Here is a 26,138-nt window from a genome sequence, read left to right on the forward strand (position 1 = left end):
TGCGCGCCAGCGCAGTCATTGGTCCGGCTACTCGGCCCCTTTTTCAAATTGAGGCGCCGAGTCGTTGCTCGGTTTCTGGGGCTTGGGGTGGAGACGAGATTGGTGATTCGACGGCTCCGGCTGGCGCGGGATAAACGCCACGGCCAGAGTACTGGGTAGAGAGAGGGGACGCCGAGCTGCGTGCATCGGTCCTCCAGGCCACGCCAGCGCCCGGGAGGGACCAGGGAGACTCCGGCCCCCGTCGGCCGCCAAGCCCCTCCGCGCCTCACAGCGCCCAAGTCCGCGGCCAGGCCTTGATTTTTTGGCGGGGACAGTCATGGCGTCGCAGCCAAATTCGTCTGCGAAGAAGAAAGAGGAGAAGGGGAAGAACATCCAGGTGGTGGTGAGATGCAGGTAGGGAGAGGGCTGACAGGATTCCGAGCGCCGGGGCTTCGCTGCTGGGTCCACTAGTGCGCCGTCCAGGGAGAGGGATTTTATTTGCATTTCCTGAGGGTCCCAGTTTCTTGGTTTTCCGCGTTCTGTTCAATAAAAATGACATCCGGTTGCTGTGTGTGTCTGATTTTTAGCAGAAAATAGCATGTTTGCTTTGATCACTGTTCCATACTGAAAAGTGCGTTATTTTTAAACTATAGTCAATAAGGACTTAGGTGTCACTTATATATGCTACTTCATGTAGTTTGTCAGTCTGGAAGTAAGACTGAATACCTGTTTTGCAGATGGTTTAGCGTTGGTATTATCGCCTCTAAAAAGCAATCAATCACTGTTGTCTTTATTCTAGATGCAATATTTTCTGCATCCCTACTAAACAAGTAAACATCTGTCTTTAAACATTAAAAATTAAGTTATAAAGTTAGTTTATGTTTTTTAAAAGATCAAGACAAGCTAAGCTAGTGTAAATTTCTGATTGTGCTACAGTTTTCCCTTTCATCTGCCTGTTTGTTCACAGACCAAATTAAATGGATATTTCGAGATAAGAGGATGTGGAGGGGTGTTCGGCCCTCCCCTGACTCGTTTCCAAATAACTTCCCAATTTTAAAATGAGCTAGAAACTGCTGTTTAGTTAGAATTGATGTATTCAACTTTTTAGAGGCTCTCCACAGTTTACTGAGTTTGTGTGTTTTGTGTGTCTGTTTTTGTGGCTGTTAACAGTTGCTGTTGCAACTTTTCTGTAAACCCCAAAGTATTCTAAAATTAAAAGGCTATTTTTTTGGAAGAACCTGTTTCAACAAACTTTCCTAGGCTATTGTTTACTCAGCCCTGGTAACTTGAATTGTAGATATCAAAGATGATGACTAGGTTTCTAAACGAGGTGCCAGAGAGGAAATTTGGTGGCAATCTTAAATCTAGACAGTGACATTTACCAGTTGTTGCACTCTGGGGCTTCTGTTAGTAGTGGTTTTGAAAATTTTTATTTAAAAATACAGTGCATATAACAAGTGCAAATTTTAAAATTATTTTGGTTGTTTAATAAAACCAGGCAATATTACCTTTTCCTTATGCCTTTATTTGACTTCTTTTTTTAATGTTAATTACAAAATACTTCAGACTTACAAAAGTTATTAAGAACAATGTAATAAACATTTGTATATTCATCACCCAGATTAAGAAACAAAACAATCATTGCTGGAGCCCCCCCTTTTCCCTCTCTATCCTTTTTCCTCCAGCCACAGTTAACCATTATCTTGAACTTGATGTTTATGATCCACATACATTTCAAGCCTTGCCTTAGAGGAGATTTACTTTATCACCAATGAATATAATGGTTGTTGTTTGCTTGTGTCTAATATTTACAATAATTTTTGTGTAAAGAGATTTTTTTTTTCCATATTAGTCTTTTTCTTTCAAATAGCCTTCCTGGTGCAAGTCTGTTATTAAGCTTTAGTAAATAGGCAACTTATGAGCTGCACGGTCCTCAGGGGTTGGTAAGCCTTTTCTGTAAAGGGCCCAGAGAAATAAATATTTATTTTATTTAAATACTTTAGACTTTGCAGGTCACATGTGGTTTGTTATTTTTTTTTGAGACATGGCCTTGCTCTCTCGCTCAGGCGGTAGTGCAGTGGTGCAATCTCTGCTCACTGCAACCTCCACTCCCAGATTCAAGCGGTTTTCCCACTTCAGCCTCTCAGGTAGCTGGGATTATAGGCACACACCGCCATTCCTTGCTAATTTTTGTATTTTTAGTAGAGATGGGGTTTCACCATGTTGGCCAGGCTGGTCTCCAACTCCTGACCTCAGGGAATCCACCTGCCTCAGCCTCCTAAAGTGCTGGGATTATAGGCGTGAGCTACTGCACCCCTCCACATGTGGTTTCTGTCACATTATTTTCTGATCTTTTTTTTTTAAAGAACACTTTAAAACTGTAAAAATCATTCTTACATCTGGCAGGGCAAGGGCCAGGTTTGACCCACAGGTTAAAGTTTACAGATCCCTACATAATGCACTACTAGCTATCTTTCTTATGCCCCTGCTATTCTCTCCCCTATTTTTTTCCCAATTTAAAGTCATTTTCAAATACACATATATAAAATTTAACATCTTAACCACTTTTAAGTGTACAGTTCAGTGATATTAAATACATAACATTCTGCAACCATTACTACCATTCATCTCCATAACTCTTTTCATCATGAAAAACTGAAACTCTATACACATTAAATAATAACTCCCCATTTCCCTCTCCCATCAACCCCTGACACCTACCATTCTACTGTCTATGATTTTGACTACTCTAAATACTTCATAAAATGGAGTCATAATACAGTATTTATCCTTTTGTGACTTGCTTATTCCACTTAGCATAATGTCCTCCAGGTTGGATCATGTTGTAGCAAACATCAGGAGTTTCTTCATTTTTAAGGCTGAATAGTATTTATTATATGTATGTGTCACATTTTGCTTGTACCTTCATATGTCAGTGGACACTTGAGTTACTTCTTAATTTTAGCTATTATGAATAAAGTTGCTATGAATATGGGTTTTCAATTCTTTTGGGTATTTACCCGGAATTGTAATTGCTGGATCATATGATCATTCTATTTTAAATTTTTTGAGGAACTGACAAACTGTTTTCCACAGTGGCTGGACCATTTACATTCCCACCAACAGTGCATAAGGGTTCCCATTTCTCCACATCCTCACCAACATTTATTTTTTGTTCTTTTTTTTTTCAAGTAGCCATCCCATTAGGTGTGAGGTGGTATCTCATTGTAGTTTTGATTTGTAATGATGTCGAGCATCTTTTCATGTGTTTACTGGCCATTTTGTATATCTTTGGAGAAATGTCTGTTTACGTCCTTTGCCCATTTTTAAATTGGTTTGCTTTTTTGTTGTTGAGTTTTAGGAGTTTTCTATATATTTTGGGTATTTTCAGATATATGATCTGCAAAAAATTTTTCTCCGTTACTGTGGGTTGCCTTTTTACTCATTAATACTGTGGTCTTTTCCTTTCTTTTTCTTTTTGGAACCAGCGCATGGCCTCTTTGCTGATTCTGTTTGGCCCCAGTGCAGCCCGTTCTGTGCTATGTGTCTGCAGTGCTGAAACCAGGCCTACCCTGCACCATATAGAAGTCCAGGCTTTTGATACCAATGCATGGGTCACATTTGATACTCAAATCTATGTGTTCCTGCGTCTCCAAACCAGTTTCCAGTATCCGAGAAGTTGTTCTTTCTTGATTCACACTCCTGCATCTTTAGACCTTTCTCCAGGGTTTCTTCTGCTTTGGCCCTTTGCGCAGTAGGTGGCAATCTTTTCATTTCTCCTGATGCCAAAGGATCTGACAATGTATTTGGCTTTGGAGAACACAGGGATCTGGCTTATGAGCTGCTTCAACACCTTGGCTGCCGGGGTCAGTCATCTCCAGTCTCCTCCATACAGATGTTGAGACAGAAAAGCGCTCTGTCACCCAGGCTGGAGTGCAGTGGCACAGTCTCGGCTCACTGTAACCTCTGCCTGCCAGGTTCAAGCAATTCTTATTCTTCAGCCTCCCAAGTAGCTGAGATTACAGGTGTGCACCACGCCTGGCTAATTTTTTGTATTTTTAGTAGAGATGGGGTTTCACCTTGTTGGCCAAGCTGGTCTTGAACTCCTGGCCTCAAGTGATCCACCCATTTTGGCCTCCCAAAGTGATGGGATTATGAGTGTGAGCCACTTTGCCTGGCCAGAGTTCTCTTTTTTTACTTTGATCCTGCACTGTGATGGAGAAAAGGAAGAGAAAACTTTTTTTTTTCTTCCGCTTGGGTTTTTTTTTTATTTGTTTGTTTTTGTTTTTTTGAGATGGAGTTTTGCTCTTGTTGCCTAGGCTGGAGTGCATTGGTGCGATCTTGGCTCACTGCAACCTCCGCCTCCTGGGTTCAAGCAATTCTCCTGCCTCAGCCTCCCGAGTAGCTGGGATTACAGGCATGCGCCACCACGCCTGGCTAATTTTGTATTTTTAGTAGAGATGGGGTTTCACCATGTTGGTCAGGCTGGTCTCGAACTCCTGATCTTAGGTGATCCACCCATTTTGGCCTCCCAAAGTGATGGGATTATGAGTGTGAGCCACTTTGCCTGGCCAGAGTTCTCTTTTTTTACTTTGATCCTGCACTGTGATGGAGAAAAGGAAGAGAAAACTTTTTTTTTTCTTCCGCTTGGGTTTTTTTTTTATTTGTTTGTTTTTGTTTTTTTGAGATGGAGTTTTGCTCTTGTTGCCTAGGCTGGAGTGCATTGGTGCGATCTTGGCTCACTGCAACCTCCGCCTCCTGGGTTCAAGCAATTCTCCTGCCTCAGCCTCCCGAGTAGCTGGGATTACAGGCATGCGCCACCACGCCTGGCTAATTTTGTATTTTTAGTAGAGATGGGGTTTCACCATGTTGGTCAGGCTGGTCTCGAACTCCTGATCTTAGGTGATCTGCCCACCCTGGCCTCCCAAAGTGCTGGGATTACAGGTGTCAGCCACTGTGTCTGGGCTTTTTTTTTTTTTTTTAATTCTCCCTTTAAATACAGTATCTTGCTTTATTGCCCAGACTGGTTGTGAACTCCTGGGCTCAACTAGTCCTCCTACCTCAGCCTTCCAGGTAGCTGGGATCATGGGGATACTGTCTTTTGATACACAAACATTTAAAATTTTTATGAAGTCCAGTTTGTCTTTTTGTTTTTGTTCCCTGTATCTTTGGTGTTATATCCAAGAAATCAGTGCCAAATCCATTGTTGTGAAGCTTCTGCCATATGTTTTCTTCTAAGAGTTTTATATAGCTTTAGGTCTTACATACATTTTTGATCCATTTTGAGTTAATTTTTGTATATTGTGTTAGATAAGGGTCCAACCGCATTCTTTTGCATATGGATATTTAGTTTCCCAGCACCATTTGATGAAAAGATTGTCTTTTTCTGATTGAATGGTCTTGACAACCTTATTAAAAATCATTTGCCCTTATATAAGAGGGCTTATCTGTAAGTGCTATTCTGTTCCATTGGTCTATAAGTCTGTCTTTATGTCAGTACCACATGGTTTTGATTATTGCAGCTTTGTAGTAAGTTTTGAAATCAGTAAGTGTGAGTCCTCCAGCTTTGTTCTTTTTCAAGATTGTTTTGGCTATCTGGACTCCCTTGGGATTCCATATGAATTTGAGGATGGATTATTCTATTTTTGTAAAACACATCATTGGGATTTTAATAGGGATTACATTGAATCTGTAGATCACTTTGGGTAGTATCTTAACAATATTAAGTCTTGGCCGGGCGCGGTGGCTCAAGCCTGTAATCCCAGCACTTTGGGAGGCCGAGACGGGCGGATCACGAGGTCAGGAGATCGAGACCATCCTGGCTAACACGGTGAAACCCCGTCTCTACTAAAAATACAAAAACTAGCCGGGCGAGGTGGCGGGCGCCTGTAGTCCCAGCTACTCAGGAGGCTGAGGCAGGAGAATGGCGTAAACCTGGGAGACGGAGCTTGCAGTGAGCTGAGATCCGGCCACTGCACTCCAGTCCGGGCGACAGAGCGAGACTCCGCCTCAAAAAAAAAAAAAAAAAAACAATATTAAGTCTTTCAGTTCATGAACAAGGGATGTGTTTCCATTTATTTATGCCCCTTAATTTCTGTCAGCAGTTTTTTTTTTTTTTGAGACGGAGTTTCGCTCTTGTTGCCCAGGCTGGAGTGCAGTGGTGCAATCTCGACTCATTGCAACCTCCACCTTCCTAGTTAAAGTGATTCTCCTGCCTCAGCCTCCTGAGTAGCTGGGATTACAGGTATGCGCCACCACACCCAGCTAATTTTTGTATTTTTACTAGAGACGAGGTTTCACCATGTTGGTCAGGCTAGTCACGAACTCTTGACCTCAGGTGAACCATCCGCCTTGGCCTCGCAAAGTGCTGGGGGTGTGAGCCACTGCACCTGGCTGGTCTCAGCAGTGTTTTATAGTTTTCATTTTATAAGTCTTCTACCTGCTTGGTTAAATTAATTATTAATATTTTATTCTTTTTGATGCTATTTTAAATTGACCTGTTTTTGTAATTTCCTTTTTAGATTGTTCATTCTTAGTGTATAAAAATGTAACTGGAGGCTGGGTGTGGTGGCTCTCACCTGTAATCCCAGCACTTTGGGAGGCCAAGGTGGGCGGATCATGAGATCAGGAGTTGAAGATCAGCCTGGCCAACATAGTGAAACCCTTTCTCTACTAAAAATGTAAAAATTAGCCAGGCATTGTGGTGCACGCCTGTAGTCCCAGCTACTTGGGAGGCTGAGGCAGGAGAATCGCTTGAACCTGGAAGGTGGAGGTTGTGGTGAGCCAAGATCCTGTCACTGTACTCCAGTCTGGGCAACAGAGTGAGACTCTGTCTCAAAAAAAAAAGAAAGAAATGTTGCTGGATCTTGCATGTTGACTTTGTATCCAGCTACTTTGCTGAATTCACTTATTAGTTCTAACAGTTTTTGTGCATGTGTGTGTAATTTTAGGGTTTTCTTTTTTCTTTTCTTTCTTTTTTTTTTGAGATGGAGTCTCGCTCTGTTGCCAGGCTGGAGTACAGTGGTGTGATCTCGGCTTACTGCAACCTCCATCTCCCGAATTCAAGCGATTCTCCTGCCTCAGCCTCCCAAGTAGCTGGGACTACAGGCGCACGCTACGACGCTCAGCTAATTTTTGTATTTTTAGTAGAGACAGGGTTCCACCATGTTGACCAGGATGGTCTCGATCTCTTGACCCCATGATCTACCTGCCTCGGCTTCCCAAAGTTCTGGGATTACAGGCGTGAGCCACCGTGCCTGGCTTTTTTTTTTTTTTTTTTTTAAATTAACTATTGGACTTCTGTTTATTATTACTATTATTTTTTGAGACGAAATCTCGCTCTATCGCCCAGGCTGGAGTGCAGTGGCGTGATCTCGGCTCACTGCAACCTCAGCCTCCCGCGTTCAAGCAGTTCTCTGCCTCAACCTCTGGAGTAGCTGGGATAGTAGGTAGGCGCCCACCACCACGCCCAGCTACTTTTTGTATTTTTAGTAGAGATGGGGTTTCATCATGTTGGCCAGGCTGGTCTTCAACTCCTGACCTCGTGATCCGCCCGCTTCAGCCTCCCAAAGTGTGAGGATTACAGGCGTGAACCACTGCACTCGGCCTTATTTTTATTATTGTTTTAGTCAACTTTTAAGTTCTGGGGTACATGTGCAGGATGTGCAGGTTTGTTACATAGGTAAACCTGTGCCATGGTAGTTTGCTGCACAGATCAACCCATCACCTAGCTATTAATTAAGCCCAGCATCCACTAGCTATTCTTCTTGATGCTCTAGCTCCTTGTGCCCCGCTGAATTTTAGAGTTTTCTTTCTTTACTTTTTTTTTTTCTTTCGAGATGGAGTCTTGCTCTGCTGCCCAGGCTGGAGTGCAGTGGCACGATCTTGGCTCATTGCAACCTCTGCCTCCTGGGTTCAAGCAATTCTCCTGCCTCAGCCTCCCAAGTAGTTGGGACTGCAGGCATGCACCCATGCCTAGCTAAGTTTTTGTAGTTTTTTTAGAGACAGGGTTTCACCATGTTGGCAAGGCTGGTCTCAAACTCCTGACCTCAAGTCCCCTTGGGTTCCCGAAGTACTGGGATTATAGGCCTGAGCCACCACACCCGGCTAGGTTTTCTATATAAAAGATCATATAATCTGCAGACAGATAATTTTACTTTTTCCTTTCCTTTTTTTTTTTTTTTTTTTTTTTTTTGAGATGGAGTCTTGCTCTGTTGCTCAGGCTGGAGTGCAGTGGTGCCATCTTGGCTCCCTGCAACCTCTGCCTCCTGGGTTCAAGCAGTTCTCTGCCTCAGCCTCCCAAGTAGCTAGGATTACATGCACATGCCACCACGCCCAGCTAATTTTTGTATTTTTAGTAGAGATGGGAGTTCATCTTCTTGACCAGGCTGGTCTTGAACTCCTGACCTCGTGATCCATCCGCCTTGGCCTCCCAAAGTTTTAGGATTACAGGCGTGCTCTCGGCTGTCAACCTTTTCCTTTTCAATTTGGAGATACCTTTTCTTTTTCTTTTTTTCTTTTTTTTTGAGATGGAGTCTCACTCTGTTGCCCAGGCTGGAGTGCAGTGGCGTGATCTCTGCTCACTGCAGCCTCCGCCTCCTGGGTTCAAGCGATTCTCCTGCCTCAGCCTCCTGAGTAGCTGGTGATACAGGTATGTACCACCACACCTGGCTAATTATTTTTTTGTATTTTTAGTAGAGACGGGGTTTCTCATTTTAGCCAGGCTGGTCTCGATCTCCTGACCTCGTGATCCGCCTGCCTCAGCCTCCCAAAATGCTGGGATTACAGGCATAAGCCACCATGCCTGGCCCTTATTTTTCTTTCTTGCCTGATTGCTCTAGCTAGAACTTCCAGTATTATGTCGAATGGAAGTAGTGAAAATGGGCATTGGACATCCTTGTCTTGCTCCTGTTCTTTTATTAGTTTGTTTGAGATCCTCCTGCCTCAATTTCCTGAGTAGCTGGGACTATGGACACACTACTACACCCAGCTAATTAAAAAAAAGAATTTTTTTTTTTAGAGATGTGGTCTCGCTATGTTTCCCATGCTGATCTTGAACTCCTGGCTTCAAGTGATCTTCTCAGCTTCCCACAGTGCTGTGATTACAGGTGTGAGCCACAGTGCTGGCCTTGTTCTTGTTTTTAGAGGAACATTCTTCAGTCTTAGACCATCATTATGTTTGGTGTGGGTTTTTCATACGTTGCTTTTATTTTGTTGAGGTAGTTTCACTCTATTCCTAGTTTGTTGAGCGTTTTTATGACTAATGGGTTTTGAATTTTGTCAAATGTTTTTCCTGCATCGATTGCCATGATCCTGTGGTTTCCTTCATTCTATTAATGTGGTATATTACATTGATCAATTTTTACATGTTGAACCATCCCTGTATTCCAGGAATAAATCCCACTTGGTCATGGTGTATAATCCTTGTGCTGCTCAGTTCAATGTGTTGGTATTTTGTTGAGGATTTTTTAATCAGTGTTCATAAGGGATAGTGATCTATAGTTTTCTTATAGTTGCCTTTGTCTGACTTTGGTATCAGAATAATGCTGGCCTCACAAAATGAGTTGGGAAGTGTTTTCTCCTTTACCAGATTTTTTCTAGGAAAAGATTGAGAAGAACTGGTATTAGATCTTGAAATGTTTTGTAGAATTCACCTATGAAACTGAGATCTAGGGCTTTTCTTTCTTTCTTTCTTTCTTTTTTTTTTTTTTTTGAGACAGAGTCTCACTCTGTCGCGGGGGGCTGGAGTGCAGTGGCCGGATCTCAGCTCACTGCAAGCTCCGCCTCCCGGGTTCATGCCATTCTCCTGCCTCAGCCTCCCGAGTAGCTGGGACTACAGGCGCCCGCCACCTCACCCGGCTAGTTTTTTGTATTTTTTAGTAGAGACGGGGTTTCACAGTGTTAGCCAGGATGGTCTCGATCTCCTGACCTCGTGATCTGCCCGTCTCGGCCTCCCAAAGTGCTGGGATTACAGGCTTGAGCCACCGCGCCCGGCCTAGGGCTTTTCTTTGTCAGGAGATTTTTGGTGAGTGAGTCCATCTCTTTACCGGTTATACCTCCATGTGTCTTCTCTCTTATATTTTTTGTCCATTTAGCTAGAAGCTTGTCAATTTTATCCTCTTGAAGAACGAGCTTTTGATTTCATTGGTTTTTCTCTTCTCTTTTTTATCTCTGCTCTAGTCTTGATTATTTCTTTCCTTCTGCTGCCTTTGTATTTAGTTAGTTCTTCTGTTTCCAGTTCCTTAAGTTGTAAAGTTAGGGTGTTGATGTGAGATCTTTCTTGCTTTTTTTTTTTTTTTTTTTTTGAGACGGAGTCTCGCTCTGTCGCCCAGGCTGGAGTGCAGTGGCCGGATCACAGCTCACTGCAAGCTCCGCCTCCGAGGTTTACGCCATTCTCCTGCCTCAGCCTTCCGAGTAGCTGGGACTACAGGAGCCCGCCACCTCGCCCGGCTAGTTTTTTGTACTTATTAGTTGAGACGGGGTTTCACCGTGTTAGCCAGGATAGTCTCGACCTCCTGACCTCGTGATCCGCCCGTCTCGGCCTCCCAAAGTGCTGGGATTACAGCCGTGAGCCACCGCGCCCAGCCAATCAGATTTTAAGAATAGGAGAAATGGAATTCTGAAAAACAAGTTTGGCATTTTTACAAGTTAAAACCTGTTAGTGGCTTGGCACAGTGTCTCACATCTGTAATACTAGCACCTTGGGAAGCTGAGGTGGGATGATCACTTGAGCCCAGAAGTTTGAGACCAGCCTGTGCAACACAGTGAGACCCCAATCTCTACCGTCAAAACAAAACAATTCTATTAGTATCTACTCTAAGAAGCTGCCAGAATTGTAATGCCTTACATATCTTTGGACATTTACAAAATTATATTTGTGAAACTTGAGACACTTACAATTTTACTGTCTGCTTTAGCCGTATCATTTAGTCCTGATTTAATCCCCATCACCAACAATGTGGTCAGAACTTCGCGTTTTTCTTGACAAATGTAGTTAGTGAAAATGTCGTTGATAACCTGAGAACTAAGAGCTCTTGAATGACTTTGTGTATTTCTTTTTATAGACCATTTAATTTGGCAGAGCGGAAAGCTAGCGCCCATTCAATAGTAGAATGTGATCCTGTACGAAAAGAAGTTAGTGTACGAACTGGAGGATTGGCTGACAAGAGCTCAAGGAAAACATATACTTTTGATATGGTAACATATGGTGCAATTTATTGATTATCCACTAATGTAAAATAATTTTAATATACATATTTTACCTGGAAAATGGTGTATACTTAGGAATTTCACTTGTCTCTTTGAATTGTCAGATGGCTTCTAGTGGGCTGAATTATGAATTAATTAACATACGAAAAACAAAATTATTAAAATGAGTAATTTTGAGGTTTTTTTTTAATTCTTTTTTTTGATAGGTGTTTGGAGCATCTACTAAACAGATTGATGTTTACCGAAGTGTTGTTTGTCCAATTCTGGATGAAGTTATTATGGGCTATAATTGCACTATCTTTGCGTAAGTAAAACAGTGTTTTTTCAGATTTATGAAAAAGCTTAAATGCGTGTTTTTTTTTGTTTGTTGTTTGCTTTTTGAGACGGAGTTTCACTCTTGTTGCCCTGGCTGGAGTGCAATGGCGCAATCTTGGCTCACTGCAACCTCTGCCTCCTGGGTTCAAGCAATTCTCCTGTCTCAGCCTCCCAAGTAGCTGGGATTACAGGCGCCTGCCACCACGCCTGGCTAATTTTTGTATTTTTAGTAGAGATGTGGTTTCACCTTGTTGGCCAGGCTGGTCTCGAACTCCTGACCTCAGGTGATCTGCCTACCTTGGCCTCCCAAAGTGTTGGGATTATAGGCGTGAGCCACTGCGCCTGGCCTGTTTTTTGTTTTTTAGTCTATCACTAAGAGTCATGTGGGTGTGTTTCCTTTTGATTTAACACTTGTTAATCTTTACAGGTATGGCCAAACTGGCACTGGAAAAACTTTTACAATGGAAGGTGAAAGGTCACCTAATGAAGAGTATACCTGGGAAGAGGTATTTATTGTTTATAATATACTTTTATCTCTAATGTGGCTGAAATTTAACTGTATAAAACTTGTTTGAGGGCCTCTGTCTTGAAATAGAGAAGATCAAAATACCTATGTCAAAATGAACTTAGGATAAACCACTACTACAGTAAAATTAAAGTGCATGGTATGACTCCTGTTTAAGAAACAGCCTCAATGGAAGAGGAAGGACCAATATATATGGAACAGTTATGTCATAAAAGAGGGGTCTATTTACGACAGAATGGTTGGAGCAGAATATTGTAGAAAAGTTGGAATATGAGTGAGGCTCGAAGGCAGGGAGGTCTTTGTCCTGAAGGAATGGGTCTCAGAAAGTTAGCATGGCCAGGGGAAGTATAGTACTTTATTCATGATGATCCTAAGTGTTCAATAAATTAAGATGAATGTATTGTTTAATATTGCAGAAAGCATATACTACAGTTTACAAAGATTTCCATGAATTTAAGTGAGTTTAATAACTATGGGAGAGAACCAATACTGGAAGAAAGTTGAAAGAAGAACAAGACAAGTTGAACTAGAGCTGAAGTGTTACAACTTTTTATAAAAAGTTTAGTTTTAAATTTAGTAATGTGTTTAAATTTAAATGAGTTTAATAACTAGTTAATTGGCCGGGTGCAGTGGCTCATGTCTGTAATCCAAGCACTTTGGGAGGCCAAGGTGGGCGGATCACCTGAGGTCAGCAGTTCGAGACCAGCCTGGCCAACATGGTGAAACCCCATCTCTACTAAAAATACAAAAATTAACTGTGTGTGGTGGTGCATGCTTGTAATCCCACCTACCCGAGGGGCTAAGGCAGGAGATTCACTGGAACCCAGGAGGTAGACGCTGCAGTGAGCTGAGGTGGCGCCACTGCACTCCAGCCTGGGCAACAGAATGAGACTCTGTCTCAAAAAACAACCAAAAAGCTAGTTAGTTTTCCAAAAAAAAATTTATCTTATTTTTTTTTAAATTTTAAATTGATGGGGTCCTACTGTGTTCCCTAGGCCAGTCTTGAACTCTTGGGCTTCAGGAGTCCTCCCACCTCAGCCTCCTGAGTAGCTGGGATTAGAGGCACACACTACCTTGCCCAGCCAATTTTCCAAATTATTGAAAGTTGGGTAGAACCTTTTTTCTAGTGGTTACATAATTGAGTCATTAACTTACTTTACATATATGGATAATAAAGTTATGAATTGTAACCGTAGGAGATATGGAATAGGCTTAAGGCATAGTTTCGTTGGGCAGAATTATTGAACTTGGCTTTTTTTTTTTAGAGAAGGAGTCTCGCTCTGTCGCCCAGGCTGGAGTACAGTGGCTCAATCTCGGTTCACTGCAACCTCCACCTCCCGGGTTCAAGTGATTCTCCTGCCTCAGCCTCCTGAGTAGCTGGGACTACAGGTGCACGCCACCAAACCCGGCAAATTTTTGTATTTTTATTACAGATGGGGTTTCACCATATTGGCCAGGATGGTCTTGATCTCCTGACCTCGTGATCCACCTGCCTTGGCCTCCCAAAGTGCTGGGATTACAGGCGTGAGCCATCACGCCTGGCTGAACTTGGCTTTTTAAGTAGATAGGTTCCATTGGTTTCTATGTAATGCTCAGGCATGAAGATGGCTAAGAAGTGTGACAGGTTTATGGAGCGTGTGAAGACTACTATTGAACAGATTGTTGTAAATGACTTCTCTAACATTAGCTTAGTTGTTTCTTTTTTTTTATTTTAACCTGCTTTGCCATACTTATGTTTAAATATATTATAAAGGAGGCCCATGTATTTTAACTGCCACCGTAAATGGCATTCTTCCTTTATATTAGTCCTTATTATAATTTCAGGATCCCTTGGCTGGTATAATTCCACGTACCCTTCATCAAATTTTTGAGAAACTTACTGATAATGGTACTGAATTTTCAGTCAAAGTGTCTCTGTTGGAGATCTATAATGAAGAGCTTTTTGATCTTCTTAATCCATCATCTGATGTTTCTGAGAGACTACAGATGTTTGATGATCCCCGTAACAAGGTAATTCAGTCTTTGAGAATGAAATGTCTCTGAATTTTAATGTGTGAGGCTTTGAGAAGTCAGAGAGAGAGAGAAAATGTGTGTGTGTGTGTGTGTTTTAACCAATCTAATGGATGTTCTTTTGGTATTTTGGTCAGAGAGGAGTGATAATTAAAGGTTTAGAAGAAATTACAGTACACAACAAGGATGAAGTCTATCAAATTTTAGAAAAGGGGGCAGCAAAAAGGACAACTGCAGCTACTTTGATGAATGCATACTCTAGGTAAGAAAGCCATAGTCTCTTTCCTAGCCCCATTTTCTTTTAAGAAGAATTAGAAACTTGGAGAAAATCAAATTGGGGTGGGTCAGGGTATGTGAGTCACGTACCTAGATTTTGTGTTATAAGGAGGGGTCGTTGGTAATTGGCTTGAGATTTATAGGGAAGGAACCAATATTGGAAGAATGTTGAAAGGAGAACAAAGATAAGTTGAACCATAGCTGAAGTATTAAACTTTTTTTTTTTCTTTTTTGAGACCAAGTTTTGCTCTTGTTACCCAGGCTGGAGTGCAGTGGCACAATCTCGACTCACTGCAACCTCTGCCCACCAGGTTCAAGCAATTCTCCTGCCTCAGCCTCCTGAGTAGCTGGGATTACAGGTGCCCACCACTAGCCTAGCTAATTTTTGTATTTTTGGTAGAGATGTGGTTTCACCATGTTGGCCAGGCTGGTCTCGAACTCCTGACCTTAGGTGAACCACCTGCCTTGGCCTCCCAAAGTGCTGAGATTACAGGTGTGAGCCACTGCACCCAGCCTAAACTTTTTTGAAATAGAAGAATCCTTTTATTCTAGTGACATCATATATGGAAGCTCAGGATAAAATGTGGCTGCTATAGTTGATTTTGGAATGGGACGCTCTGAGGCTTACCTCCTTAGCCTTATGAAGGGGTCCCGGAGGCACTTTTGTGGAGCCCCCTAGTGATGTTAAAATATAGTTTGAAAACCCTTGCATTGCATAAGGATTAGAAGAAGTCAGGTCTTTTAAAATGTAGAAGTCAGGTCTTTTAAAATGGCTTCATTTTAATGTGGGAGACAGATGGTCACTAACACTGGCTTTCATGGGGTGAAAGGGATGATTTTTTTCTCTCTAAATATCTTTTACTGAAATATAAAAATTCCTTTTTTTTTTTTTTTTTTTTGAGACGGAGTCTCGCTCTGTCGCCCAGGCTGTAGTGCAGTGGCCGGATCTCAGCTCACTACAAGCTCTGCCTCCCGGGTTCACGCCATTCTCCTGCCTCAGCCTCATGAGTAGCTGGGACTACAGGCGCCCGCCACCTCGCCTGGCTAGTTTTTTGTATTTTTTAGTAGAGACGGGGTTTCACCGTGTTAGCCAGGATGGTCTCGATCTCCTGACCTCGTGATCCACCCGTCTCGGCCTCCCAGAGTGCTGGGATTACAGGCTTGAGCCACCACGCCCGGCCAAAAAAATTCCTTTTTAAAAATTGTTTATTTTCCTCTCTCTATTCATTGAACTATAAAATCCCTGTCATAAATTTACGTAAGTTAGGAACTCCTTTTTTCTTGTAAAGACCCCTACAGGACAAATTCCAAATTCTACAAATATAGTTTACTAAAACATATGTGTGTGTGTGTGGTCTTTGAAGGAAACATCAGAATGTGATAGAAAAAGCAGCAGATTGGGAATTAGATATTTGTGTGTAGTCTCAGTTTCGCAGTTAATTCAGTATGTGACTTTGGGTAAATAAGTGAATGTATCTGCGTATCAGTTTCTCTGAGCTACAAAATTATTGTTAGGATTCAAGTCTTATTTCTTTGCTGGCTTGTAGTTGAAAATTTCTATAAAATGCCTTAGCAATTATAGTTGCAACTCTAAAAAAAGTTTGCATTTAAAGAAAAAAGAAAAATATAACATAAAAGTGATTAAGATCATGGAATTTTGGGTGATTTCAAAATTTTAATTGAATTTTCACTTAATGGCTTTCCAATAAAATGGAAATTTTATTCTGTGGTTGATTTATGACTTAATTTCATGTAGAATTTTGAGAACTGAACTGAAGACTAGGTAAAATTTCTTTAGGTACATTTCACTAAAGTATAAAATTTCTATTTTTCCTTTTTTCTTATATGTAGACTTGTATAAAGGTCACTTTTTATGAATGTATGTGACAAAGAGGAGAAGCTAATTCAGTTTTCCCAAATTAGAGCTAACGTCAATGCTTATTTATATTAATTGCCTAATCTGGATTAGGAATGGTAGAAAAATATGAGATGAATATTATTATTATTATTTATTTATTTATTTTTTGAGACGCAGTCTTGCTCTGTCACCCAGGCTGGAGTGCAGTGGCTGGATCTCAGCTCACTGCAAGCTCCGCCTCCCGGGTTTACACCATTCTCCTGCCTCAGCCTCCCGAGTAGCTAGGACTATAGGCGCCCGCCACCTCGCCTGGCTAGTTTTTTGTGTATTTTTTAGTAGAGACAGGGTTTCACCATGTTAGCCGGGATGGTCTCGATCTCCTGACCTCGTGATCCGCCCGTCTCGGCCTCCCAAAGTGCTGGGATTACAGGCTTGAGCCACTGCGCCCGGCCTAGTATTATTATTATTATTTTTTGAGACAAAGTCTCTCTCTGTCCCCCAGGCTGGAGTGAAGTGATGCGATCTCCGCTCACTGCAAGCTCCGCCTCCCGGGTTCATGCCATTCTCCTGCCTCAGCCTCCCGAGTAGCTGGGACAACAGGCGCCCACCACCACGCCCAGCTAATTTTTTGTATTTTTTAGTAGAGACGGAGTTTTACTGTGTTAGCCAGGATGGTCTTGATCTCCTGACCTCGTGATCTGCCCACCTTGGCCTCCCAAAATGATTACAGGCGTGAGGCACCACGCCCGGTGGAGATGAATATTATAATTCAGATCTATAGTTTGCATTTATGTTTTTTCTTGTATCTTCCTCCTTTTCTGTAATTTTATTTATTTATTTTTTTTTGAGACGGAGTCTTGCTCTGTCGCCGGGGCTGGAGTGCAGTGGCCGGATCTCAGCTCACTGCAAGCTCCGCCTCCCGGGTTCACGCCATTCTCCTGCCTCAGCCTCCCGAGTAGCTGGGACTACAGACGTCCGCCACCTCGCCCGGCTAGTTTTTTGTATTTTTTTTTTAGTAGAGACGGGGTTTCACAGTGTTCGCCAGGATGGTCTCGATCTCCTGACCTCGTGATCCGCCCGTCTCGGCCTCCCAAAGTGCTGGGATTACAGGCTTGAGCCACCGCGCCCGGCCTCTGTAATTTTAAATAATTTAAATAATTTTCATAAAAATGCTACTTGGCTGGGCACGATGGCTCACACCTGTAATCCCAGCACTCTGGGAGGCCAAGGTGGGCGGATCACTGGAGGTCCGGAGTTCGAGACCAGCCTGGCCAGTGTGGTGAAACCCTGTCTCTACTAAAAATACAAAAACTAGCTGGGCGTGGTGGCATGTGCCTGTAATCCCAGATACTGGTAGGCTGAGTCAGGAGAACTGCTTGAACCCAGGAGGCAGAAGTTGCAGTGAGCTGAGATCGAGCCATTGCACTCTAGCCTGGGCAATAAGTCTCAAAAAAAAAAAAATGATACTTAATTTTTTGTTTAAGTAACATGAAAGTACAAAGAAGAAAATTGAAACTTACCAGATTCTCTGTCAACTGTCAATGATATTAACAAACATGATAATGTTCACTAAATGCCATTGGATACAGATAGAATGTCTTTGGTCATCTGTATAATTTTTTTCCCCCAAGATAAAAGCAGAGTATTTGGGTTTTTTTGTTTGTTTTTTTGCTTGTTTTTTTTTCCAAGACAACGTCTCACTTTGTCACCCAGGCTAGAGTGCAGTGACTCAGTCATGGCTTACTGCAGCCTTGACCTCCTGGGCTAAAGTGATCCTCCCACCTGAGCCTCTAGGGTAGCTGTAACTGTAGGAGCATACCACCACACCCAGCTAATTTTGAAATTTTTTTGTAGAGATGGCAGTCCCACTATGTTGCCCAGGCTGGTTTCGAACTCCTGGGTTGAAGTGACCCTCCTACCTTGGCCTCCCGAAGTGTTGGGATTACAGGCATGAGCTACCACCCCTGGCCTGAATATCAGTATTTAGCATAAGGTAGACTTTTGAACATTTTATAATCTAGCAGTGATTATCTTGTAGTGTTTTAGTAATCAGGCTGTTTACTGTTTCTGCTGTTAGGGGATAGGAGTCACCTATTTCTGATGACAGTCTCAAAACAGAGAAGTGTACTTGTGCATGTACACAACAGCTGACATGGATGGGGAGGTGGAAGAGTGAACTGATGCCTTGCTTGGTAGCATTTGAATTTATGGTAATGACATACTTCAGATGGTTCTTATGAATAGCAGATTGATTGCAAGCCATCTCTTCTTGACGTACCAGGCAAATGTTTCGACTCCACCCACATCCAGCTTTCAGAGGTGCCTCAGGATTCTAAGTCTTTTAGAGTTTTTTTTCAGATAGCGTCTTATTGATGCCGCATTTGCAGGCAATAGATAGGAGAAAACAAAATCCTAATCACTGTTCTATCCATCTCCTATCTTCCGGAATATTCTTGATACCTCCTGTCTGATGTTATCTTTCTCTACCCATGTGGATTTAGATCTTCCTTTCCTATTTTCAGTATTTCAGAAGCAGGAAATGCTGTTTTACATTATAATGACTGGGCAACTTGATATTGTTTTCTAGTCGTTCCCACTCAGTTTTCTCTGTTACAATACATATGAAAGAAACTACGATTGATGGAGAAGAGCTTGTTAAAATTGGAAAGTTGAACTTGGTAAGCATCCACCTTAATACTACTGTTTCACTCTTAAACACCTTATTGAGCAGCTTGAAATTTTGCCCTTGAGACAAAGTTTTTGTGGTCACTGGGTGATTAGCTTTGTAGTGGGAGAACAAATTTGTTAATTACAGAAAAATTATTTTGCTGACTATTTAATACATTATGTATACTATAAGAATGAAAGTCTTTGAATCCGAATCCAATAGACTCACTTTTTATTTTTATTTTTGAAATTAAAGGTTGATCTTGCAGGAAGTGAAAACATTGGCCGTTCTGGAGCTGTTGATAAGAGAGCTCGGGAAGCTGGAAACATAAATCAATCCCTGTTGACTTTGGGAAGGGTTATTACTGCCCTTGTAGAAAGAACACCTCATGTTCCTTATCGAGAATCTAAACTAACTAGAATCCTCCAGGATTCTCTTGGAGGGCGTACAAGAACATCTATAATTGCAACAATTTCTCCTGCATCTCTCAATCTTGAGGTAAGCCCTTTGAAAGCAAGCTGCAAGTGTAGAAGCTGTAATTCTTATTTAGCTATTATATATTTTAAAAGTTCATTTACTAGGCTGGGCATAGTGACTCACACCTGTAAACCCAGCACTTTGGAAGTCCGAGGTGGGTGGATCACTTGAGCTGAGGGGTTCGAGACCAGCCTGGGCAACCTGCCGAAACCCTGTCTCTACCAAAAATACAAAAAATTAGGTGGGTTTGGTGGTGCACACCTGTGGTCCCACCTACTTATGGGGCTGAGGTGGGAGAATCATTTAAGCCTGGGAAGCGGAAGTTGTACTGAACTGAGACCCATGCCACTATACTCCAGCCTGGGTGGCAGAGGGAGGACCCCATCTCAAAAAAAAAAAAAAAATATATATATATATATATATAGTGGAATAAAAAAAGTTCATTTAGTAGCTTCATTCTTTTTTTTTTTTTTTTTTTTGAGATGAATCCCACTCTTATCCCCCAGGCTGGAGTGCGATGACGAGATCTGAGCTCACTGCAACCTCCACCTCCCGGGTTCAAGTGATTTTCCTGCCTCAGCCTCCCAAGTAGCTGGGATTACAGGCATCTGCCACCACACCCAGCTGATTTTTGTATTTTTAGTAGAGACGTGGTTTCACCTTGTTGACCAGGCTGGTCTCAAACTCCTGACCTCAGGTGATCCACCCGCCTTTGTCTTCCAAAGTTCTGGGATTACAGGCGTATGCCACCGCACCCGGCCTAGCTTCATTCATTCTATGCTATAATGTAAAACAATCTGGACATTGCATATGAACATATACAGGAGGACATTCCTGAAGAAGTTATCTTTTTCCTTCCTGGCAAGAGTTTTTAACCTTAAAAAGCCAGTTTCTTTCTTTTTTTTTTTTGAGACGGAGTCTTGCTCTGTCGCCGGAGCTGGAGTGCAGTGGCCGGATCTCAGCTCACTGCAAGCTCCGCCTCCCGGGTTTACGCCATTCTCCTGCCTCAGCCTCCCGAGTAGCTGGGACTACAGGCGCCCGCCACCTCACCCGGCTAGTTTTTTGTATTTTTAGTAGAGACGGGGTTTCACCGTGTTAGCCAAGATGGTCTCGATCTCCTGACCTCGTGATCCGCCCGTCTCGGCCTCCCAAAGTGCTGGGATTACAGGCTTGAGCCACCGCGCCCGGCCAAAAAAAAGCCAGTTTCTTAATGGCTTTTTCCACACAGTCTTCAAGGAAAATTGCTGTGGTCATTAGCAGTGGGTGGTGTATGGAGATTTAATTGAGGACCTAGGATCAGGTAAAGTGAGTGCTTGCTAGTGTGATAAGGCTGCTTAGAGAACACTGAAGATGACGTTGGATGTGTGAGAACAGAGAGAAAAACCAAGAGAAATAACAAAGATGGTAAAATGTAGTCTTAGTTTATTGCTATCATCTGCCTTAAGTGGAAATTTTATTTATTTGTTTATTTATTTATTTTTAGAAGTAGAGTCTCATACTGTTGCCAAAGTTGCAGTACAGTAGCATGATCATGGCTCACTGCAACTTAAATTCCTGGACTCAAGCGATTCCCCCAGCCACAGCCTCCTGAGTAGCTAGTACTACAAGTGTGAGCCACCAGGCCTGGCTAAGTTTTGTTTTGTTTTGTTTTGTTTTGTTTTGTTTTAAATAGAGACGGAGGTCTCACTATGTTTCCTAGGCTGGTCTTGAACTCCTGGGCTCAAGGGATCCTCCTACCTCAGCCTCCCGAAGTGCTGCGATTATAGGCATGGGCCACTTTGCTTGACCTAAATGGATTTTAAAAAGCTTTTTTAGGCCAGGCACGGTGGCTTACACCTGTAATCCCAGCACTTTGGGAGGCTGAGGTGAGTGGATCATCTTAGCTCAGGAGTTCAAGACCAGCCTGAGCAACATGGTGAAACCCCATCTCTACTAAAAAATACAAAAAATTAGCTGGGCGTGGTGGTGCACGCCTGTAATCCCAGCTACTCAGGAGGCTGAGGCAGGAGAGTTGCTTGAACCCAGGAAGTGGGGGTTGCAGTGAGCTGAGATTGCACCACTGCACTCAAGCCTGGGTGACAGAGCGAGACTTTGTCTCAAAAAAACAAAAAAGCTTTTTTAAGGTCTCCACCTTCCCCTTCATTAAAAAAAATCTTTATTGAGATTTAATTCACATATCATAAAATTCACCGATTTAAAGTATATTAATTTAATAATTTTAGTATATTAACAGAGCTGTCCAGCCGTCACCAAAATCTAAGTTTTGAACATTTTCGTAACCCCAGAAAGAAGGCCTGTACCCATTGAAATTACTTTTCCATTTGCCCCACTCCCAGCTCTAGGACACTACTGCTTTTTGCATCTATGGATTTGCCTATTCTGGATATTTCATACAAATGGAATTATGTAATATGTAGTTTTTTTGTGACTGGCTTCTTTCACTTAGCATAATGTTTTCAAGGTTCATCTGTGTTGTAGCAGCAATACTTTATTCGTTTTAATGGGTGAATAATATTCTTTTTTTTTTTTTTTTTTTTTTGAGGCGGAGTCTCGCTCTGTCGCCCGGACTGGAGTGCAGTGGCCGGATCTCAGCTCACTGCAAGCTCCGCCTCCTGGGTTTACACCATTCTCCTGCCTCAGCCTCCCTAGTAGCTGGGACTACAGGCGCCCGCCACCTCGCCTGGCTAGTTTTTTGTATTTTTAGTAGAGACGGGGTTTCACCGTGTTAGCCAGGATGGTCTCGATCTCCTGACCTCATGATCCGCCCGTCTCGTATAATATTCTGTAGTATGGAGTGCAGTGGTATGGTCTTGGCTCACTGCAACCTTTGCCTCACTGCAACCTTTGCCTCCCGTGTTCAAGTGATTCTCCTGCCTCACCCTCCCGTGTAGCTGGGATTACAGGCATCTGCCACCACGCCTGGCTACTTTTTGTATTTTTAGTAGAGACAGGGTTTCACCATGTTGGCCAGGCTGGTCTCGAACTCTTGACCTCATGATCCACCTGCCTTGGCCTTTCAAAGTGCTGGGATTACAGGTGTGAGCCACTGTGCCCGGCTGATATAGGACATTTTGTTTATTCATCAGTTGGTAGATTCATTGAGGTTTGCGTTTTTTTGTTTTTGTTTTTTTGTTTGAGACAAACAAACCTGTTGCCTTGGCTGGAGTGCAATGGCACAGTCACTGCAATCTCAACCTCCTGGGCTTAAGTGATCCTCCCACCTCAGACTCCCAAGTAGGTGGGACTATAGGCACATGCTACCATGCCCAACTAATATTTATCTATTTATTGTAGAAACAGGGTCTCCCTATGTTGCCAAGGCTTGTCTCGAACTCCTGGACTCAAGTGACCCTCATGCCTTGGCCTCCAAAGTGCTGGGATTACAAATGTGAGCCATCATTGAGTTTAAGAATAGTCTAAAGGAAATTATCCTAAGGGTCAAGACTATGAAAATTGAAGAGAAGGGAAAAAAGGATTGAACAACTTCCTTTTTAAAGGTTGGGCATAGTAGTTTTAATGACTAGATTTTAAAATTAGATACAACTATAAAATATTACTTGTAAGTTATTATATAACATATTTTAGATAATGGAACTACATTATTCTCACAATATCTTCACTAATTGACCTTTCCTTTCTGTGACAGGAAACGCTGAGTACATTGGAATATGCTCATAGAGCAAAGAACATATTGAATAAGCCTGAAGTGAATCAGAAACTCACCAAAAAAGCTCTTATTAAGGTAACTGTGAATTTTTGTAGCGTAATGTAATCTTGCTTGACAAATGTGAAAATAAGAAACTTAAGTGGGAGATAATTGTTAAACAACATTTGTAAATTGCCCATGGAAGGCTTTTTATATAGTGATTTAAACTAAATATCTTACGTGTTAACATATTTTTTTTCTAATGCTAATATGTTGACTTTACCAACTTTATCAACTGAGTTGGTACTCTTAACAAAATTTTCATTTATTTACATTTACAAAATTTATTTATTTGCATTTTTGAGGTATAATTTACATGCCATAACATCCACCCCTAATGTAAGCATACAATTCAATGATTTATAGTGCATTTAGACAGAGTTGTGGAATATAACCACAATCTAGTTTTAGAAAATTTGTATCACTATCCAGTTGCCCTTTGCTCCTTTACAATCATGTGGCCACTGAACTGCTTTCTGTCTATGTAATCTGCTTTCTGGGATTACAGGCATCTGCCACCACGCCTGGCTACTTTTTGTATTTTTAGTAGAGACAGGGTTTCACTTTTGCCTTTGTCCAGATTTGCCTTTTCTGGACATTTCCTATAAACGGAATCATGTAATATTTGGTCTTTTGCATCCAGTTTCTTTTGCCTAGCATAACATTTGGGGTTCCATTTATAACATGTATCAGTAGTTTATTTCTTTTTATTGCTGAATAGTATTCAATTATATGCTGATAATATGATATTTGGAGCATTTCCAATAATGCCATTGTGAACATTTCTGTACAAGTCTTTTGTGTTGATGTGTTTTCATTTCTCTTGGGTAGATATCTAGGGATTTAATTTCTGGGTTGTATAGTAAGTTTATGCTCTAAGAAACTTTTCCAAGTAGCTCTACCACTTTGTATTTCCTACAGCAGTTTATGAGGTCTGCAATTTCTCCACCTCCTTTTCAACACTTGTTTTGTTTTTGTTTTCTTTTTTTTTTTTGAGATGAAGTCTCGCTCTTTCGCCCAGGCTAGAGTGCAGTGGCACGATCTTGACTCACTGCAACCTCTGCCTCCCAGATTCAAGCGATTCTTCGACCTCAGTCTCTGGAGTAGCTGGGACTACAGGTGTGCACCACCACGCCCAGCTCATTTTTGTACTTTTAGTAGAGATGGGATTTCACCATGTTGCCCAGGCTGGTCTTGAACTCTTGACCTTGTGATCCGCCTGCCTCAGCCTCCCAAAGTGCTGGAATCACAGGCGTGAGCCAATACACCTGGCTCCAGTATGGTTTTAATTAGCATTTCCCTAATGACTAATGACGTTGAACGTCTTTTCTTGTGCTTATTATCTATTTGTTTATCTTTTTTGGTGAAATGTCTATTCAAGTGCTTTCCCCAATTTTAATTGGTTTGTCTTCTTATTAAGTTGTAAGGAGTTCATGTAGTCTAGATGCAAGCCCTTAATGAGATATGATTTGCAAATATTTCCTCCCAGTCTGGCTTTACTTTTTCCTTTCCTTGGTGGGTTTTTTTTTTAATAAAGTTTTTATTATTGAGATAATTATAGATTCACATGCAGTTATAAGAAATAATACAGAGAAAACAGGCCAGGCACAATGGCTCATGCCTGTAATCCCAGCACTTTGGGAGACCGAGGTAGGCGGATTGTTTTAGATCAGGAGTTCGAGACCAGCCTGGCCAACAGAGTGAAACCCTTATCTCTACTAAAAATACAAATATTAGCTGGGTGTAGTGGCACATGCCTGTAATCCCAGTTACTCAGGAGGCTAAGACAGGAGAATTGCTGAACCCAGGAGTCAGAGGTTGCAGTGAGCTGAGATCGCGCCACTGCACTCCAGCCTGGAAGACAGAGTGAGGCTCTGTCTCAAAAAAAAAAAGAAGTAATAATACAGAGAAATCCTTTGTACATTTTCTTGAACTATAGAATATTACCATGGGGATATTGATATTAATAACAATCCACGGATCTTTCCCAATTTTCCTTACGTGTGTGTATATGTGTATTTAAGTCTAGACAGTTTTGTCACATGTATAGGTTCGTGTATTCACTACCACAATCAAGATACTGAACAGTGTCATCACTACAAGGACCCCTCATATTGCCCTTTTGTTACCACTTTTCTTCCCACCATCTCCCTCCTTTCCTGGTACCCAATAATCTGTCCTCTATCATTTCAAGACTGTTATTGATTGGAATCATATATTATGTAAAGGTCTGAGATTGCCTTATTTATTTATTTAGAGACTGAGTCTCACTCTGTTGCCCAGGCTGGAGTGCAGTGGTATGATCTCAGCTCACAGCAACCTCTGCCTCCCGGGTTCAAGCAATTCTCCTGCCTCACTCTCCCAAGTAGCTGGGATTACAGGTGTTTGCCACCATGTCCAGATAATTTTCTGTATTTTTTTTTTTTTTTGAGATGGAGTCTCACTCTATCGCCCAGGCTGGAGTGCAGTGGCCGGATCTCAGCTCACTGCAAGCTCCGCCTCCCGGGTTCACGCCATTCTCCTGCCTCAGCCTCCCGAGTAGCTGGGACTACAGGCGCCCGCCACCTCGCCCGGCTAGTTTTTTGTATTTTTTAGTAGAGATGGGGTTTCACAGTGTTAGCCAGGATGGTCTCGATCTCCTGACCTCATGATCCGCCCGTCTCGGCCTCCCAAAGTGCTGGGATTACAGGCTTGAGCCACCGCGCCCGGCCAATTTTCTGTATTTTTAGTAGAGACGGGGTTTCACCATGTTCGCCAGGCTGGTCTCAAACTCTTGACCTTGTGATCCACCCACCTGGGCCTCCCAAAGTGCTGGGATTATAGGCGTGAGCCACCGCCCCCAGCAGATCTTTCTTTTTTAGTACTAAGTAGTAGTCCATGGTGAGTATGTACCATACATACAGTTTTTGTAACTATTCACTTATTGAATGACATATGAGCTTTCAGTTTTTTTGCTATTACAAACAAAACTGCTATTGACATTCATTTATAGGTATTTATGTAAACATAAATTTTTATTTCTCTTGGATAATTGCCCAGGAGTGCAATTGCTGGGTTGTATAATAATTGAATGTTTATTATTTTAGGGAACTGCCTGTTTTTCAAATTGACTATA

The 26,138-nt window shown here is 42.1% G+C and overlaps 1 protein-coding gene and 1 pseudogene across 1 annotated transcript in view; one reads left to right on the top strand and one right to left on the bottom strand.

Moving 5' to 3' along the window:
* The window catches only part of KIF11 (kinesin family member 11), a 65,210-nt gene continuing 39,072 nt past the window's right edge, over positions 1-26,138 (top strand). The window contains exons 1-9 of the mRNA XM_033224521.1: positions 1-393; positions 11,043-11,175; positions 11,394-11,491; positions 11,930-12,008; positions 13,853-14,038; positions 14,176-14,300; positions 18,760-18,850; positions 19,096-19,338; positions 22,964-23,059. Coding sequence (XP_033080412.1) covers positions 317-393; positions 11,043-11,175; positions 11,394-11,491; positions 11,930-12,008; positions 13,853-14,038; positions 14,176-14,300; positions 18,760-18,850; positions 19,096-19,338; positions 22,964-23,059 — 1,128 coding nt within the window. The 5' untranslated portion in view covers positions 1-316. The remainder of the gene's footprint in view (positions 394-11,042; positions 11,176-11,393; positions 11,492-11,929; positions 12,009-13,852; positions 14,039-14,175; positions 14,301-18,759; positions 18,851-19,095; positions 19,339-22,963; positions 23,060-26,138) is intronic.
* LOC117091590 lies at positions 3,425-3,882 on the bottom strand (annotated as a pseudogene).

This window comes from Trachypithecus francoisi, unplaced genomic scaffold (assembly GCF_009764315.1).
Source record: "Trachypithecus francoisi isolate TF-2019V2 unplaced genomic scaffold, Tfra_2.0 Contig01436, whole genome shotgun sequence".
NCBI classification, from domain to species: domain Eukaryota; kingdom Metazoa; phylum Chordata; class Mammalia; order Primates; family Cercopithecidae; genus Trachypithecus; species Trachypithecus francoisi.